This window comes from Macaca fascicularis, chromosome X (genome assembly GCF_037993035.2).
Source record: "Macaca fascicularis isolate 582-1 chromosome X, T2T-MFA8v1.1".
NCBI classification, from domain to species: Eukaryota; Metazoa; Chordata; class Mammalia; order Primates; family Cercopithecidae; genus Macaca; species Macaca fascicularis.
Genome location: NC_088395.1, coordinates 15,325,215 through 15,344,492, shown reverse-complemented (window position 1 = coordinate 15,344,492; position 19,278 = coordinate 15,325,215). Strand labels below are relative to the sequence as shown.

Sequence of the window (19,278 nt, the reverse complement as noted above, 5' to 3'; positions counted from 1 at the left end):
TCCACATAAAACACTTTTTTCTTTTCCTCTGCTTTTATACAATAATGCTGACTTGATGCACGTTGATTTAAGCTAATCAGGAATAATACACCTATCTTACATTGTAGACAATTACATAGTGGTCAAGAGCCAGGCTTTGATTTTAGTTCTATCACTTACTAGCTACCCTATATGGTTATGCCTGGCATATAAGAAACAGTTAATAAATTGTTGCTGTATAGAAAACTAACACAGGGACAGAAAACCAAATATCACATGTTCTTACTTGTAAGTGGGAGCTAAATGATGAGAACACATGGACACATAGAGGAAAACAGTGGACACTGAGGCCTACTTGAGTGTGGAGGATGGGAGGAGGGAGAGGAGCAGAAAAAATAACTATTGAATACTAGGCTTAGTACCTGGGGGATGAAATAATCTCTACAAGAAAGCCCCATGACAAGAGTTTACCTTTATAACAAACCTGCACATGTACCCACCAACTTAAAATAAAAGCTAAAAAAATTTAAAAATTGTTGCTGTGGCCGGGCGCGGTGGCTCAAGCCTGTAATCCCAGCACTTTGGGAGGCCGAGGCGGGCGGATCACAAGGTCAGGAGATCGAGACCACAGTGAAACCCCGTCTCTACTAAAAATACAAAAAAAAATTAGCCGGGCGCGGTGGCGGGCGCCTGTAGTCCCGGCTACTCAGGAGGCTGAGGCAGGAGAATGGCGGGAACCCGGGAGGCGGAGCTTGCAGTGAGCCGAGATCGCGCCACTGCACTCCAGCCTGGGCAACAGCGTGAGACTCCGTCTCAAAAAAAAAAAAAAAAAAAAAAAAAAAAAAAAAAAATTGTTGCTGTAACATCAACCGAGTAAAAATTGCAAGTGCTAAAGGAGAAAGGGTTCTTCTCTTTGCTGCAAATGTTTAATCAGCTTTTGGTGTCAGCATACAATTCACTGAAGGCCATTGATGAGGTTTCATAAAAGAGGGCTTCTGTATTCATTTGATTCTTTATCTATTTGCTGATTTATCTACCTGGCTACCTTAAAAAATGAATCTGGAGTCAAGAAACTCGACTAGGAGGACATCTGATACCAGGTTTGGCTGAAACTGCAGGGCCAGAGGACCACAAAGCTTTTGATACTCAGTCAACAAAGTCTTCTCCTGATTCTTACTGGGTTGGCTTTAGCCAGCATCCAGGTGTTACCATGTGAAAAATAATATATGAGATACACTGGGGACGTGGATTCTGGCATTGGAAAGTGCTGTGGGACAATTCAGGGTACATCCTATTATCTCAAGTGTAGGTAGGCACTCTGTAAAAAATTTCAAAATAAAAAATGTTTTTATTACTTAATTATTATAAATATACATATATGCACTGTGGGGTAGGGCACATGAAGAAGGCACGGAGGCAGACGATCATTCAATATAGCTGCTAAAAAAGAGTCGCACACATAGAAATTTTTTTAAAAAGATCCTAATCAGTATTTGACCAGATTCTCATTCCAAAACATTGGGGGTTCAGTGTAAACACAGAGGTGTAGATGAAGGAATATGACTTGGCTATTGGAAGCCCAGCTTCAACTAGTCACTTATTAGCTCCAGGTAGGTCTTCATAAGCTCTTTTTGAACCTCAATCCTCTCATCTGCAATATGGTGTAAATAAAAACAGCTTTCCCATTTGCTTTGGAGGATGATCAGAAGGAAAAAAAGAGCTAACTACCAATAAGAAAGTGGCTTGTAAAACTCTGGAGAAGGATTCTGATGATGATTTGCATGAGATGACTATGGGGTGTCTTTTATGCCCAAGTGTTAGGGTACAGGGAGTGCAGCAGGTAGAACTACTCTTCCCCAGCAGCAACAACCACAATAATAGTAATTACTGTTAGTTTATTAAGTGCTTACTATGTGTCAGGCACTGTTCTGGATATAACATATGAATTAACTCACTCCACTCATGGAACGTAACAATCATTATGTTCCCCTTTCAAATGAAGAAGTTGAGGCACAGAGGCTGAGAAACTTGCTCGATGTCACAAAGCCCTGAAATAGTAGAGCCAGGATTTGGATCTAGAAATTTGGCCTCAAACAAGAACTTTTAGTCACACAAAGAGGACAGAGCCCTGGAAGGAAGCTGTGTAGAGAACACAGCGGCACTGAGTCAACCTTCTTTCTGCTAACTCCGAACCCAGTGGAAGGACTTACTAAGAACTGGACACTGGAATAGGCACCTTTGCTCAGCAGGTGGCTAGGGCTGAGAGTATAGAGGCTCCACTGCTATTTTTTTTTTCTTTCTAGGCTTAGACCTAAATGAAAGGGAATCACCCAGGAGTCTCTTAATAAACATTTACTGAGGCATGCTGTGCTCTGGGCACTCTGTTACTGCCTAGGGTGGGGCAGGAGAGGATTAGCCAGAGAATGGCCTCTTGAAAGTAGTGGGGCAAGGATGGTGGGGCAGTGGGGTGAGGGTGGTGGAGGCAACTACAAATGGTCACATTCAACAGAAATACTTTGATTTAAAATTCCAGAGTTTAAAGATGATGTCTTATCCCAAAATGTGACTGTGACCAGCATATTCAAAGAATATACGCAGAAAGGTAAAAGAAATAAATCCTTATCATACTTACTTCACAGCCTTACTAAATAAGGACACTGTGTACATTCCCACTTGGCTCGAATTTCTAACCATAAATGCTCCTTCTTTTCCCTAAAAAGGAAGGAAAATATAGAAGGAACAGAAAATATTTTCATTATTCTCGAAAATGATTTTGCATGGTAGGTAGTTGGAAAATAAATCTTTTTGATTGACTTTATGTGTCACAAAGGCACAGGTTTCTCACTCAATCTCTTTACAGATCTTCCCTATGTGTGTGAACACTTCCTCTCCAATTAATGTTTAACGCTATAACATACTTTTCTCAGTGTTGTGCTTATGTAAGCCTAATGTTTTCATCTTTAAGAAATGCAATTTCGAACCATGTATCACCGTATCATGCCCTTGGAAGGTTTTAGAAAACCAAACATCCAGAATAAATCAGTTGTTAAAGTTCTACACTCAAGCTGTCTTTCTCAATGACTTGTGCTAATACTAAGCGATGAAGGTTCAGAAAGAGCAGATTATAAACTATGAATGTGACAAAACACCACATGAAGTCATTACATTCTCACTAGCACCCCTCAAAGAAATAAGTGTAGTGTTTAGTGTTTTTATCAGGTTAAACTATATCGAAGTGTCATTTTTAGAAATCAAAAGAGTTTGCTACTGGCATTCCATACTAATTAGTAATAAAGTCAGATAAACATATACTGTATCACATCTGCTATACTCTGGTCTAGGTGCTAATGAGCAGTGACAGAGCTCAGGTTAATGGCTACATTGACAGCCTCCAATAAATCATTTCTTTTATTCATGCTCTGAGCAGTCCCTTCCCATACTGACTCTAGGCTGAGTCATGTGACTTGCTATGACCAACGGGACCTTAGCAAACACAACGAAAGCAGAGACTTGAAAAGTGCTTGCACCGTGGGGCTCGTCCTCTTCAACCACTGCCTTGAGATCACCATGCTGTGAGGAGGCCCAAGAAAGGCACATGGAGAGGCTGCTTGGGGAAGAACTGTGGAACTCCACTTGACTGCCTCAGCTAAACCCAAGCCCCCAGTCAACTCACCACCCAAATGCAGCCACAGGTGTGCCCCTAAGCAAAACCTGCCTAAGAACTGCTGGCCCAGCTGACTCACAGAATCACGAGATATCATAAATCCCGCTGCTTCAAGCCACTAAATTTAGGAGTGGTTTATTATGCAGCAATAAATAATGGACACAGAAGTAGCGGCTAGACATGAAGAGTCGGGCAACCCACAGACTGGACAAGCAACACTACAATGACTTGACTATATAATTAGCAGCAAGGTTTCTATGAGAAATGCATCAGCCTCTGGACCCCAAAATACGAAGAGATTCTGTGAGGCTGTTTTAAAGACAAGACTATTTACCTTTTGTCTGAGTAACTGTTCAGATTGTGATCTGGAGATGTTACCAGCAAACCAGCTGCAAAAGGAAAAAAATTTATATGTGAGAATCAATAAGTTTTAGATTGTATAGCTTGACACTCAACTTTCTTTTTTTTTTTTTTTTTTTAAATTTATTTATTATTATTATACTTTAAGTTGTAGGGTACATGTGCATAACGTGCAGGTTTGTTACATATGTATACTTGTGCCATGTTGCTGTACTGCACCCATCAACTCGTCATTTACATCAGGTATAACTCCCAATGCAATCCCTCCCCCCTCCCCCCTCCCCATGATAGGCCCCGGTGTGTTATGTTCCCCTTCCTGAGTCCGAGTGATCTCATTGTTCAGTTCCCACCTATGAGTGAGAACATGCGGTGTTTGGTTTTCTGTTCTTGCGATAGTTTGCTAAGAATGATGGATTCCAGCTGCATCCAAGTCCCTACAAAGGACTCAAACTCATCCTTTTTTATGGCTGCATAGTATTCCATGGTGTATATGTGCCACATTTTCTTAATCCAATCTGTCACTGATGGACATTTGGGTTGATTCCAAGTCTTTGCTATTGTGAATAGTGCTGCAATAAACATACGTGTGCATGTGTCTTTATAGCAGCATAATTTATAATCCTTTGAAGGCAGAAATAAAGATGTTCTTTGAAACCAATGAGAACAAAGATACAACATACCAGAATCTCTGGGACACATTTAAAGCAGTGTGTAGAGGGAAATTTATAGCACTAAATGCCCACAAGAGAAAGCAGGAAAGATGTAAAATTGACACTCTAACATCGCAATTAAAAGAACTAGAGAAGCAAGAGCAAACACATTCGAAAGCTAGCAGAAGGCAAGAAATAACTAAGATCAGAGCAGAACTGAAGGAGATAGAGACACAAAAAACCCTCCAAAAAATCAATGAATCCAGGAGTTGGTTTTTTGAAAAGATCAACAAAATTGACAGACCACTAGCCAGACTAATAAAGAAGAAAAGAGAGAAGAATCAAATCGACGCAATTAAAAATGATCAAGGGGATATCACCACCGAACCCACAGAAATACAAACTACCATCAGAGAATACTATAAACACCTCTACGCAAATAAACTGGAAAATCTAGAAGAAATGGATAATTTCCTGGACACTTACACTCTTCCAAGACTAAACCAGGAAGAAGTTGAATCCCTGAATAGACCAATAGCAGGCTCTGAAATTGAGGCAACAATTAATAGCCTACCAACCAAATATGACCCAGACACTCAACTTTCTAATCTGTAAAATGAGGCATTGGCTTACCTCAGGGGTTTCCAAGCCTAACTGCTCAAGAGAATCATTTGAGGAGCTTTTCAAACCTACAGATGCTTAAGTCCCCATTACCAAATTCTGATGTTGGGGTGGGGTCTGCACATCTAATTTTTAAATGGGCTGGCATTTAGGAATCTTTGGTTTTCTTCTGGGTGACTTCTAAGTTTTCCTACATTTTACCATTTTGAGTAAGGGTTAGAGATTAGACCTATGAAGAATATTCCAAGAGGAAAGTCAGGGCTGCCAAGGATGAAAGCCCTTATCTTCCAGTCATATAATTTCCTTGTAATAATATGATGATAACATCTATTTTCAGATCAAATGCTTTTACTTTATATGTGGAGCTCAACAGGCCAAGAGCTGTTTCTCATGTGAGGGCAACAATGTCTGTGGCCTTTGGGTTTTAGACAGAATGTCCTACTTAGGAAATGAGTAAAAGTAGGGCACGGGGTGGGATGTAGCATGGGTTTGGGTGAGTGGGAGGACCGACTGGCTAGAAGATAACATTTGCAGAGGAAAGAAGTACAAGAGGAGGGTGAGGGCAGAAGGGAGGAGTTGTAGGAGAAATTCAATGTAGAAGGTATCTCAGAACTTGGCAGGAATAGATAGGAAGTGATTCTCTGTATAATCTCTGTATGAGTTTTGGGAAGGGTTGTAAGCTGGTGGACAGTTCAATAAAATAGAAAGAGCCTTAGGCCACCCAGCTTGGAGGTCTGGGTTCTAGGCATAACTTCCCTATGTGTAACTGTATAACTTCGAACAAGCCACTTGGCCTTGTTTGACCTTGGACTTCCCTACCCGTAAAAGTAGGGAGAAGGTTGATCTTGATAAGTCTGAAAGTCTCTTTCAACTCTACCATTATGGATACTGTATAACTAATACTTGAAATATTAACTGATAGGTTTTCTTATTAGTCAACATTTTAAGGTAATACTAGCTAATCAAAAGGCCCTTCAGGAGCTATGATACAGGATATATACCTACAGGGGAATAGAAGGAAGAAAATCAGGAATCAGGAGAGAGACCTGGAGAGGCAAGGTGATATAACCTATATACCCTATACATTATACCCCCCACACACATACAAACGTTGCCTGTGTCATAATTTTGCTGAGGCCTGCCTCTTATTGTTTTAAATAATATTTTAGTATTTCAATGACAGAGCAGCAGAGTCCTAGGCATAAGGTGGTTTTTTGTTGTTGTTGTTTTGTTTTTTTGTTTTGACAGGATCTCACTCTGTCATATAGGCTGGAATGCAGTGGCATGATCTCGGCTCATTACAGCTTTGACCTCCTGGGCTCAAGTGATCCTCGCACCTCAGCCTCCCAAGTAGTTGGGACTACAGGCATGGGCAACCACACCTGGCTAATTTTTGTATTTTTGTAGAGACAAAGTTTTGTCATGTTGCCTCGGCTGGTATCAAACTTCTGAGCTCAAGCGATCTACCTAGCTCGGCCTCTCAAAGTGCTGGGATTATGGGTATGTGCCACTGTGCCTGGCCTGGCCTAGTCTAGTTCATTAACACATGATTTTCTATCTAAATCTCAGTGCTTAGTGCTTCTGTCTTTAATGGAATTGACTGGAATTGCTCATGAAATTATGGCCATAAAACAAAAACTCCCATGACACCAATAGAATAGGAAGCTGGGAGAGCATCAAGCACAATGTGAGGTGACTGAGTCCCAGATCCTATAGCCCTATAATCCCGAGCTCCCTTTGGTATCTTTTTGATTTTAAGAGGACAAGTCTTCCCTGAGAATTTCCTCAATGTCTGTCTCTCACACACCACTTGCATTCAGAAAAGATGGGAATAGAGACTGTCTAAATGGTCATATCTGGCTTACCCAATCAGAGAAAGATTTCCAACTTATTTAAATGCTAAAGACTACAATCCACAATTAGAGGTTCACTCCCATTGGTTTAAGTCTTTGTGTTTCATTAAAGTGCAATTATCTTTGGAAATGACCATGGGTTGGTCATTCTCAGTCTTTTATGCCTTAGTATGAATTATTCCGTCAATGCTTTCCTGAGAATAGATGTTAGGGAAGAAAGTAAAGCCGAAAGAGAGCTAGAAAGTGGTAAAGAGACCATGCCACAAAGAGGTGGAGGGTACAGCACATCTTCCCCAATGCAACAGGTATGGCTAGGGCCAGGCTGGGTTAGAGATGAGAGGAGGAGTGAAAACAGTAGCACGTACTTTGGAAAAGTTCCTGTTTCACACGTAACCAATAAATCAATAATACAACACTTGTACAAAAACAGAACTGGAAATACGCATAATCCTAGTGTCCAAGTGAATTCTGTGCCATTTGGTATCAAGTGTCTGAGAAATGCAATATGCTGTATTATTCCCACCTCTTCTTAACACTAATCTTTACATCTAGGAGACAATTATTTGTCCCTATTTGTAGAATGATGGACCCTTAGATTTTGGAAGGAAACTTAGGCCAACCTCCTCAGTATATTTGGGGTGACCACACATTCTTATTTGCCCAGAAGTCCAATTTATGCTTGATGTCCAGGTGTAATTTTTATTTTAATTTTTGTGAGTACACAGCAGGTATATATATTTATGGGGTAATGAGATGTTTTGATACAGGCATGCAATGTGTAACAATCACATCATGGATTATGGGGTATCCATCCTTTCAGTCGTTTATCCTTTGAGTTACAAACAATTAATTATATTCTTTAAGCTATTTTAAGTGTATAATTAGCTGGGTGTGGTGGCTCACACCTGTAATCCCAGCACTTTGGGAGGCCAAGGCGGGTGGATCACCTGAGGTCAGGAGTTCAAGACCAGCCTAGCGAACATGGCAAAACCCTGTCTGTACTAAAAATACAAAAATTAGCTGGGCGTGGTGGCAGGCGCCTGTAATCTTAGTTACTCGGGAGACTGAGGCAGGAGAATTGCTTGAACTTAGGTGGTGGAGGTTGCAATGAGCTGAGATCGTGCCATTGCACTCCAGCCTGGGCAACAAGAGCAAAACTCTGTCTTTAAAAAAAAAAAAAAAAAAAAAAAACCAAGGTCACCCTAAGAATAGAGATTTGTTGACATAAATATTGCCATGTTCAAGGTGTACCCTGTAAAATTACTGCATCATTAATAACTTCTCCAAAAATATTACTCAATGTTAGTAAGAGCTTTCAAACATCACCTTAATTAGAGGTCTCCAGGAAAGAAATAACGAGCAGAAACATTATATGCTACATCTACAAAGACAAAGTAAAATGAAGGTGATGCTGGACATATGATAAATCCAATGAGTATTTGCAGCCAATTTAGATAATCCAGTTTTGGGGAAAATACTTTCATTGGTAACAACCCAGCTCATTGTCACCTGTCACCTAGAAAAATGACCCAGAACCTTACATGAGTTTACCCATGTAAATACAGCCTCCTGAGACAGTCTCAGTCATCTGTTTTCATGTCTTTGAGGAAAAGAGTAGAAGTATCTATGTCTAGTTTTAGAAGAACCCATAAGACTTTCAATACTCACTCATAATCATCCAGGTTTGCCTCTTCTTCAGATGAACTTGACTCAGGGAATCCCCTTAAGAAAAGATGAGAAAAACGTAAGTGCAAAAAAGCACCAAGAAATAATCCAAGTGCCTAGCCATGCAATATCAAATCCCACCCTGATTTTATCCACCTAACATTTAGATTGTTAGGTTTCTCCTTCTGCACCTGGGAAGGTATCAACACAGCAACGGTAAAGATAGAGTCACTCAAAAGTTGGGCTTATGCCAAGTTTTGATGAAAGAATGGTTCCTTGATACAGGAGATCCCCGGGAAGCCCCCAGAGGAACTTGTATTTTTTTGACTTTTTCCAAAGAGTGGGTTCATGAAATAGATGAAGATTCCTTCAGAGGTGGGTGTAGTATAAAGTTAAAAAAAAATTGGGTTGTGTATATAGCTATTCTTATGGAAGAGTTATTCAATTCTAGGTTGTGTTTCTTCCCTCTAGAGATGCCTAGGTCAGGTATACTAATGTCCGTGCTACTACTGGTGTATGTCATGGATGCTGGCTAGGAAAAGTCAGTGCAAGAAAAACTAGAACTCAAAAGTCATCCATTCAGGGTCTAGAGAGGCAAACTACATAGACTTTTTTGCTTTATATTTACCTTAAGTACAAAGCCTAGCTGCAAAATCATTGCAAGTTTGTTAAGTTTTCCTGAAAATGGAAGCATATTCTGGATGTAGAGGAATATCTGAATTTGATTTACCATGAAATCTTTGTGGTGGTGTGATTTACATTTCTTTCTTTTTGGTTACTACTTGCAACATCTTCACTGCTGCTGCTACTGCAAAAAAGAGACATTTTGTAAGTTTATAAACATATGTCTACTTATAAATTTTAAATGACAGAAGTAATTTTGTTCATATATGTTTTAGCTTTATTTGACATTTTGACCCACACATTTCACTTGTTTGGGAAATTTAAGCTAATGAGTTACTTTCACATTTTGATTCTTTCAGGCATTCCAATAAAAGCAGTAGTTTGGCAACATTCCTAAACAAAAGAAAATTGTTAATAATGGCTCATAATGACCCCAAACAATGGAAAATCTAGATTAATAAATCATCTTGATTGGATTTGCCCTGATTTTCTTATAGATATGCAAGCATTCTGTCACTTATATATTTTAAAATAATTTATTTTCCTCTTTGCTAATGTGACTACAATTAAAATTCTTGAAAATGCTGATCTTTTTACTCCTTCTGGACACAGATGGATAAGCAGGATTTTCATCATCCTCTGCCATAGATCATTTTATCTCTTTTATTTGGAGTATTAAGCAGAGCATGAAGAAGTGCCTACCTCTCAAAGTCTAAAGGCTGTTTTATCTGGAATGTAGGACCTATTTCCTGTTTGCCTTCATAGTCCAGACTTTTTTTCAAAACCACAGTTCATAGAAACAAGCTTCCTTAGCAAGGAAATGCTCCCCTGGCTCTATTTCAAGGAATGCCTAGATAAAGCCCTTAAACTCTAAAATGCCAAAGCTTCCCAAAGAGCCTTGCCCACTAGAATAGCTTTTATTTAGCCTTGTTTCTAAAAACACTTAGAGAATGTCCATCAATAGTGCATCACTTAGGTTTACCCAATAGCTATATAGTGAGTACTTTACAGACATTAAAAATAATCAGGTAATTTGCACAACAATGTAAATGTACTTAACACTACTGAACTGTATGCTCAAAAATAAGATGGTAAACTTTATGCTATGTATATTTTATCAAAATTAAATGAAAATGAAATTTTAAAAGTCAGGTGTATCCTCACGTATTCAAATAGGAAAAATGCTGAAGATGTCAAGTGAAAAGAACAAATGGCAAAGACTGTATCATGAGAACTTACTTGCTTTTTATGCACATGGCCACATGGGCATAGAAAACATTTTAGGGGAATGCAAATGGAATATTCTGCAATATTTGAATGATTTAATAGGAGCATAGATTATCTTACTAAACAGAAAACAGATTAAAAAGCAGCTCAGGGGAAGATTATAAGAATGACAGAAAGTTGATAAAAAGTATTATCCCATATATGAGCTGAGAATCATGGCTGCACTTTAAAAAGTCAAGCTCCATGAAGGCCTTTTAGCAATTATTATAATTCACTCTCAGATGCAATGCTGCTCATGCTAAGAGAGAATCAATCCTTTGTTAAAATAACTAGATTCCTGAAGTTCTAGGGAAAATCCACAGTTGGGACCAAACCTAAGGAGGTGCAAATCTAGGGGAGTGTCAAAAACTCAATAATCAAGATAAATAATATTTTAATGAACAAAATATTGACATTTTAAATAAAGGTTGGATCCAGCAATTTATGAGTTGGTAGCTGGGCAGCAACCCCATGTGAATCAACAGTTCTTCCTGGTTATTTGAAAACAGGTCAGTCAGTTTCACCTCACACCTCTCTCAGTGAATCACTGGAGTTTCTGTCAGGAAGGGGACCTGGAACACCATTAACACGACTTCCACTCTCCTTGCATCTGGGTTTACTGATCCTCTCCTTCCACAAGAACGGTGGGCTACAGGCACACAAATGTAATCCCATCCCTTGGGCACCAGGATTAATACACTAGGATTCTAGTTCCACTTTGGAATGAAAGGGACCATGGCTTATTATACTGAAAAAAAATCAAGAAGAATACACTTACATTATTTCAAATTCCGTATGGCCCTGTATTATTGAAACTTTGAGTAATTGGCTTTAGGCAAAAATGATGAGGATGGAAAGAACAAAGGAATAAAAGGACACAGGAAAAATAACTATGAAAAGAGATACATGGTGAGTGAGAGAGATGATCTGTATCCATTGTGGGGAAAGGCAGACATGACTTCCCTGCAGGGATGCTGATAACCGAGTGAGAAGATGGCAGAGAGTAGACAATGTGATAGGAAGGAGGTCTGAGACAGGAAATAAGGAAGGGAAGTCACTTGACCCTTTCCATATGGTCATCTTGCAATTCAGTTCAGCATTTATTTGGCATCGAGTGTAGGGCAAATTCAGTGCCAGACCAAGAGATATATACATACACGATTTACATGTTGCCTTCAAGGAATTTTCAATTCTGGCTTTAGATAGAATCTTTAGGCTAAAAACTGTGAGAAGACTAATCAGGTCAGGAGAGGCGAGGTTGTACATTCCAAGAAGGCAAGCCATGGCCTTGCTTGAAATGCTATTTGCCATCTGGCTAGTGACACTGAAGCACATTGCAGAAGTAAGCCCATCCTAAGCTCTTTCATATAAAGGATAGATTTCAAAGATTCTGTATTCTGGAATGTGGAGATATTTGCGGGGAGAAGGAGGAGAAAGGGAAGGGAATACAATGATCATGCATTATTGAGATCATTAGATTGGATAATCTAAATGGAAAATTTATGCTTCTCAGCCCCAGTGGGGCCACTGCTTCCCCAGGCTTCTGGCTCAAGCACTGAACATTTTCTGAGAGGACAGCCTAAGGCCTGGATTAACAGCTTTGAGGCTGAGGTTCAGGGTAGTAGGGTAGTGTTTATTCTACATGCTGGGCAGCTGGTCTGAAAGCTGGGGATTACCTTTTCAGTTTTCTTTCTTGCCCCCAGTCAGGGTAGTCTTCTTTTGGAATATACTGCATGTTGAAGTTTGGCTGGGAGCCATAGATTTTCTTTGAGTTGCTGTCATATTGGGCTACAGTGGTACTTGAAGATGGTGGCTGGAAGCCATAGTTTTTCATTGATTCGTTGTCGTATTGGGCTAGAGTGGTACTTGAAGATGGTGCATCCATTTTGAGAACAGGAACTGCCCGAGGTATCTTCAGCTTTGGAGGGGAAGAGATTTTAACACATCACAGTGAGGCACAGATTCAGGTACCGGGAACTGACAATTAAGTATATCAGTTCTTGAAAGAAAGAGAAAGGAAAGAGGGAAGGGAGGGAGGAAGGGAGGGAGGAAGGGAGGAAGGAAAGAGGCAAGGAAAGAAGAAAGGTATGAGCAAGGATATGGAGCAACTGGAACTCATACTTTTGCTGGTTGGAGTATGAAGTGGTACAACAACATTGGAAATTTGTTTGCAGAATCTAGTAAATCTGGATGTGCATCTGGTCATACCCTATGACTCATAAATTATATGTATATATACCCAACAGTGAAACCAAAAGACCTGTAAAAGAATGTTCATAGCAGATTTTAATTAGATAAAAACTAGAAACTGCCTACATGCCCATCAAGAGAATAAAATAATAAACATGTTGTGGTTGTTGAAGGCTGAATAATGGTCTCCCGAACATGTTCATGTCCTAATTCCCAGAATCCGTGAATAACTTACATGGTAAAAGGGACTTTGCAGCAGATTGTAATTAAGTTAAGGATTTTGAGATGGGGTGACTATTCTGGATTTTGTGGGGGTGGGCCTGATGTGGTCAAAAGGGCCCTTATAAAAGGGAGATAAGGTGGTCAGAGATTAGAGAGCTGTGAGGATGGAAGCAGAGATTAGACAGCAGAGGAGCTGCGACCTTCTGGTTCCGCAGACGGGGGAAGGAGCCAGAAACCAGTGAATGTAAATACCCCTTAGGAACTGGAAAATGCAAAGAAACAGATTTTTCCCTAAAGCTTCCAGAGGAAACACAGCTGTGCAGATCCATTTTAGACATAAGATCTTCCAAACTATAAGAGAATAAATGTTTGTTGCTTTAAGCCACTAAATTTGTGTGGTAATTTGTTAGAACAGTAATAAGAAACCAAAACAGTTGTATATTCACACAACTGAATTCTATACAATGATGACAGTAAACTACAATCACATACTAAAAAAAAGGCAAATCTCATAAATTAAAGAAAAGAAGACACACAATAAATGACTATACACTTTATAATTCCATTCATATAAAAGTCAAAATCAGGCAAACAATCTATGATGTTATAAATCAGGTTAGCAACTACTTTTGGAGGGTAGTAATAACTGAAAGGGAACATCAGGGTGTCCCTGGGGTTCTGTGATGTTGTGTTTCTTTATCTGAGGGTGGATTATAGAGAAGTGTTCAGTTTGTGAAAATTCATCAAGCTGAACACTTAGGATTTGTGTGCTTTTCTATGTTCATGTTATACTTCAGTTAAAAATTCACTGTGTGTGTGTGTGTGTGTGTGTGTGTGTGTGTCTGTGCGTGTGTGACAGACAGAGATGCATTTAACATTTTTGTCATGCTGTATTTTACTTTTTCAGAAATTTCATTTACTTGGAGTTAAGGCTTTGACATTCTAGAAATTTTAATTATGCAGCACAGTGTTATTTATGAGCTGTGAAGTGGGCTATCTCCAAAGAAAAATGCACTGGGAAGTTCCTTAAATGGAAATCATTTAAGGAAATCTCTTAGAACAGAACAGCTAGAGAGCTGATTTTTATTTCCTCCATTCAGAAAATAAGCCCTCTACTGAACACTCTGGTAAAAAACAAAACAAAGAAAAACATACTTTACATGATACCCTCTGATCCATGGTTCATCTGGGAAGCTTATAATCAATACAGGCTTATGAACCCTTAGCCACTGATTTGCCTAACTGATAATTTTCAGTACATTGGCCAAAAAATTCCCTGCTGGAGACTAGATGCAATGGTTTCTGGCTCTTAAATTATCTTCTGCTCTTAGAGTTGTCAAAACAAACTTTATTGGTAATTCATCCTTTTTAAAGTGCAGAATTCAGTGACTTCTGTAAATTTATCAACTTGTATAACCATCACCACAACTCAGTCTTTCCATCACTCCAGTAAGATCCCTCATACCTATTTGCAGTCAATTTCCATCCCTACTCTGGTCCCAGGCAACCACTGATCACCCTTTGTTTTTATAGATTTGCCTAATCTGGGCGTTTCTCCTAGGTGTTTTAGAGGGCCATACTTTTCAAGCTTCAGGACTGAAACATATTTTCAAACCCAAACAGCAATGTTGCTAATAACAAAGTAAAAACTCCTAACCATTATAATTGTTTCCTAGGGCTTCCATGACAAATTGCTACAAGTCTGGTGGATTAGAACCACAAAAATTTATTATTTCACAGTTCTAGAGGTTAGAAGTCAAAATAAACGTTTCAGCATTGCTGTATTTACTCTGAAGCCTCTAGGAGAAAATCTTTGCTTGCCTCTTCCAGCTTCTGGTCCTTCCAAGTTGCTATGGTTTGGATATTCGACCCCTTCAAATTTTATGTTGACGTGTGATCTCCAGTGTTGGAGGTAGAGCTTAACGGGAGGTATTTGGGTCATAGGGGCAATCCCTCATTAATGGCCTAGTGCCATTCTCATGGTAGTGAATGAGTTCTCACGCTATGATTTTCCATGAGAGCTGGTTATTGAAAAGAGTCTGCCACCTCCCTTCCCTCTCTCTTGTTTCTTCTCTCTTACCGTGCAATTTCTGTACACACTAGCTCCCCTTCCTTCCTTAGACTGGAAGCAGTCTAAGGCCCTCATCAGATGCAGATGCCAGTGCTATGCTACTTGTACAGCCTGCAGAACGGTGAGCCAAATAAACCTCTTTTCTTTATCAATTACCCAGCCTCAGGTATTCCTTAGTAGCAACACAAATGGACTAAGAAACAGGTGTTCCTTGGCCTGTGGTAACATAACTCCAATCTCTTCCTAGGTCTTCACATGGCCTTCTCCTCTGTGTATCTCTCTGTGTCCTCTCATCTTACTAGTCATTGGATTTATGGCCCACTCTCATCTTTTGTGTGATTTCATCTTGATCTTCAACTAATTATGTCTGCAAAGATCCTAGTTCCAATAAGGTCACATTCTGAGGTTCTACATGGACATGAAATTTGGGGGACATTATTCAGTCTACTACAATCATGGATTATTTTTGTCTTTCATGTTGATTCACAAAAATTATGTTGCTTTTACTTAGAAAGAGAGAAGTAAGTGTGTGCGAATGTGTGTAGCTGAAAATAAGTACCCAAGACACCATAGATCCAATAGGCGGGTGGAAATATCCCCTTGCTTTCAGGTGAACTTCTAGAGAACCACTGGGAAGCCATTTTGTGTGTATCCTGGCATTTGAGGAGGCTCACACCTGCCTGGGAACCCTAAAAACAGGAGGCTGTGGCTATGAATCTAAGAGAGCGGAGCAAAAAGAGAGCAGTAGCCTGTACTTCAAGAAAGAGCTACATACAGCTTAATTAACCAGAGCAATCAAGGTTTTGTTTGTTTTCTTATAGGCCAACTCCACCCTTGGGAAAAAGTTGGCTGACAGCCATCTTGAAAGGTTGAGGGCTGAAAATCTGAAAATCCAAGTGCTGAGGATCAAAATCTCTCCCCTGTCATAAAACTACATATGGATCTGCCCTTCAGTAGGAAATTCCCAAAAGTCTCCCATGAGATAAAGAATCAGTGCTGGAAAACTCACTCAGATACCACCACCACATCATGACAGAAACAGCTATGTGTGTCTTTTTTTAATTAGACCTCATCTTCCTTGGAACTAACTCTGAAAGGGCCATAAACCTCAGCCACTCCAAAATCCCTCCCCAAAAGCAGGCTGCCAGGTGATGCAGGCCTAAGCTAGGTGAAGGATGTTTAACTTGGAATGATGTTTGCAGTCATATGATAATAACATTGGGTGGAACAATTCAGAGGCTGTTCTCATGATTACAAGTAATGGGGAAATTTTTATCATTTCAGAGTGACTGCAAAACTATGGAATCTGGCAAAGACTTTATTTGGAAGCGGGGAAGAAAGCCCACTGAATAGTTTTGAAGGGATAATGGAGGGAAAGAATTATGTTGTTTTCTGCTTTTGTCCTATAGAGTTCCATTTCAACACCAGGATACTTCCATGAAACAGTCTTGGCCATGTTGATGGTAAGGAAAGAATGACAGCTAATAACAGCTGCCTGTTATGTGTGATGCCATCTTAAGGACATCTCCCACATGTACACATTTTTTTGGTGACTATTTATGGGCTTACTGGCTAGGAAAAGACACAACAATTAAATACAAAAATATCAGATATTACAATGGTTCTATATTTGAATCCACTATTCAATACCACCCATAGCTATTGTCTGGAGCTCATGGTTTTTCTCTCTTTGCTGGGAAGTCTAAATGAATTCCACATTTTCTAGTCTTGAATCTGGCAACTCTTGATTTATTTAATATATCCTGACCATGAAAAACATTTTTAAAATATTGACTTACCACTCTGTCTGGGAAGGTAGGAACTCTGTATTTCTCTTCATTGACTGCAATATGCAGATTAGCATCTGAGCATTAAAACAAAGTAATATCAGAAGGAACTTTAAACAAAACAAAGAGAAACACTCAATGTTATGAATTAAAAGAATGAACCAGCTTGTGTGAGCAATACTCCAGATTAAGTGAATCCAGACACAACATCTGGAGTGATTCTGTAGCTTTCCTATATAAGGCCCAGCTCCTATGTAGTTCATGTATCCTGGAAAAAGGGTGGATCAAGGCATCTTGGACAAAAAGAAATAAAGACACCCAACTTTTTCTTTTAGTTGTTATGCCCATGGACTTCCTGGTAGCTCAGCAGAAGCCAAGGGAATAAATTGTACTTGGACAGATAGACAGTATTACAGCTGCTCAGGAACTGCAACACCTCTACACTCTGTAGTTTTCCTCAGAGGCACAGCACCTGTGGCACCCAGAACACATGCCGAGTGTCATCCAGACAGAGCCTAGGAAGGCAATCCCAAGGCAGTGCTCTCTCTGGCCTTTTTCCTGCTCCTTCCAGAAAGTTAGGGCATGGTCAAAGCTGGAATCTGACCTGCTAGGTAATGATAAAAGACCATAGACAAAACCACTGGGGAAAATGATTAACACCATAAGGAGACATTACTCCTCAGTCCCTTACAGTGGAGGGAAGGCCCATGTGCAGCCAATCTGTAGAGCTCATTAAATCGCTATAATTCATGAGTATACAGAGCAATGTGATCTAGTTGAGATTAATAAATATTCATTGTATAGTCTAATTAAGATGGAAAACACAATGAATACTTATTGATTGATTTTTTGGGGGTAAAATGACCAGTAGTAGCATTAACATGATTGTTGGGTATCAACACTGTTATGAAGTGAATTTAAAAAATATTTTATGTGCCGGTATCTTTTCCAGTTCATGAAGTTCTATTCTGTAGCTGATCTCATTCAATTCTGTAAAGCTGTTGTAATCCAGGCATATTTTGTCCAGGCTGGTAAAACTGGTACCAAAATAAGTTCTCCTATTTTGTATTTTTCGACAACTTTATGTTAAATAATTATAAACTTTAAATATATATAAGTCCCTCTTGTTTCCCTGGGAATACAACTCTGGATAGAACCTGATTTCACATAAAGCAACCCCTTCTCTCATGTCATTAAGAAATTAACACACATATACAGAATGGCAAACTGCTTTAAAAATATATTTTAAAAGTTGACCATTATTTTAGTATATATGGTGATGAAAAGTGTTACTTAAATTATATCTTTCTTTTTTTTTTTAAAAAAAAAAAAGAATGTTGTTTTTTCAGTTTGTGATTTTTGTTATTTATAAGAAGAGCGAGCTGGTTTTCTTATCAAACTGGAAACCTAGCTGTTTGAACCATGATGACATATCCAACATATTCTACCTTTTTGGAGTTTATCTTGAACCAATAAAAATTATGGGAGGAAATAACAGCTCATTGCTTGATTAATGATTAAAATTTTTAAAATGTTTCTCATGAAATGAAAGAATGGCAGACGTTAATATTGTTATTATCTTAATGGCCATGACTCAATTGACCCTAGAATGAGATTTCATTTGTCACATAGCATCTGCAAGGCTGAATTTTCATGATGCCAACCAATCTGGCACATCTCGTTTTCTGGCAAGCTCTTCTGGCCTCTGGCAGGTTTAGCCTAATGGAGCACTATCCACCCAAGGTCCAGTCCAACAGAGGAATCACACATTACATGCTTCCCAGAGGGTACATCCTGGGGCTGCTTTACAACTCTGCTGGCAACACAGGAACTTCCCGTCCACGAAGAACCCACTATGGTACTTGATCAGCAGATGGGGGTTACCCCTTATCTCTGAGGAGCAGACAGGAAGAAAACAAGACGTTAGCAAACGTTGATCCAAGAGGAGAAACATATTCAGTAAGTGCTGTAATCACAGAACAATAAAAACCCCATTTGGCCAGCAACCAAGGTAAGAGCAAATGGTTCCAGAAGGATATAGGTCTTTCACTCAACAGTTAATAAGCCAAAGAGGAAAAAAGAAAAGTCTAACCATGAGTATGTTGAGAACAACACAATAACATATCATTTTTGAAGAAAAAATAACTAGTAAAATGCATATACAGATCAGCCTGATGTTAGGATTTTAGAGATATATCCGTAAAGAAAGAGAGTGGGTTATAGCACATGGTGTTTTCTTGTGGCAGAAGGGGAAGGGTGGGGCTAAATTTTAGCAAAAAGTTCTTTAAAAAGGCCCAGATAAACATACACTTCTATCTACTTTTTA

At 39.3% G+C, this 19,278-nt stretch overlaps 1 protein-coding gene across 5 annotated transcripts in view; it reads right to left on the bottom strand.

Moving 5' to 3' along the window:
* The window catches only part of BMX (BMX non-receptor tyrosine kinase), a 55,817-nt gene that overhangs the window by 21,690 nt on the left and 14,849 nt on the right, over positions 1-19,278 (bottom strand). For 3 of the 5 annotated variants that reach the window (XM_005593031.5, XM_065538679.2, XM_065538680.2), the window contains exons 5-11: positions 18,726-18,845; positions 16,965-17,029; positions 12,359-12,600; positions 9,523-9,600; positions 8,796-8,849; positions 3,978-4,032; positions 2,612-2,691 (exon numbers count right to left, since the gene is read on the bottom strand). In XM_005593031.5, the coding sequence (XP_005593088.3) occupies positions 2,612-2,691; positions 3,978-4,032; positions 8,796-8,849; positions 9,523-9,600; positions 12,359-12,600; positions 16,965-17,029; positions 18,726-18,845 (694 nt within the window). The remainder of the gene's footprint in view (positions 1-2,611; positions 2,692-3,977; positions 4,033-8,795; positions 8,850-9,522; positions 9,601-12,358; positions 12,601-16,964; positions 17,030-18,725; positions 18,846-19,278) is intronic. The other 2 variants (XM_065538678.2, XM_005593035.5) reach the window with 2 other exon arrangements.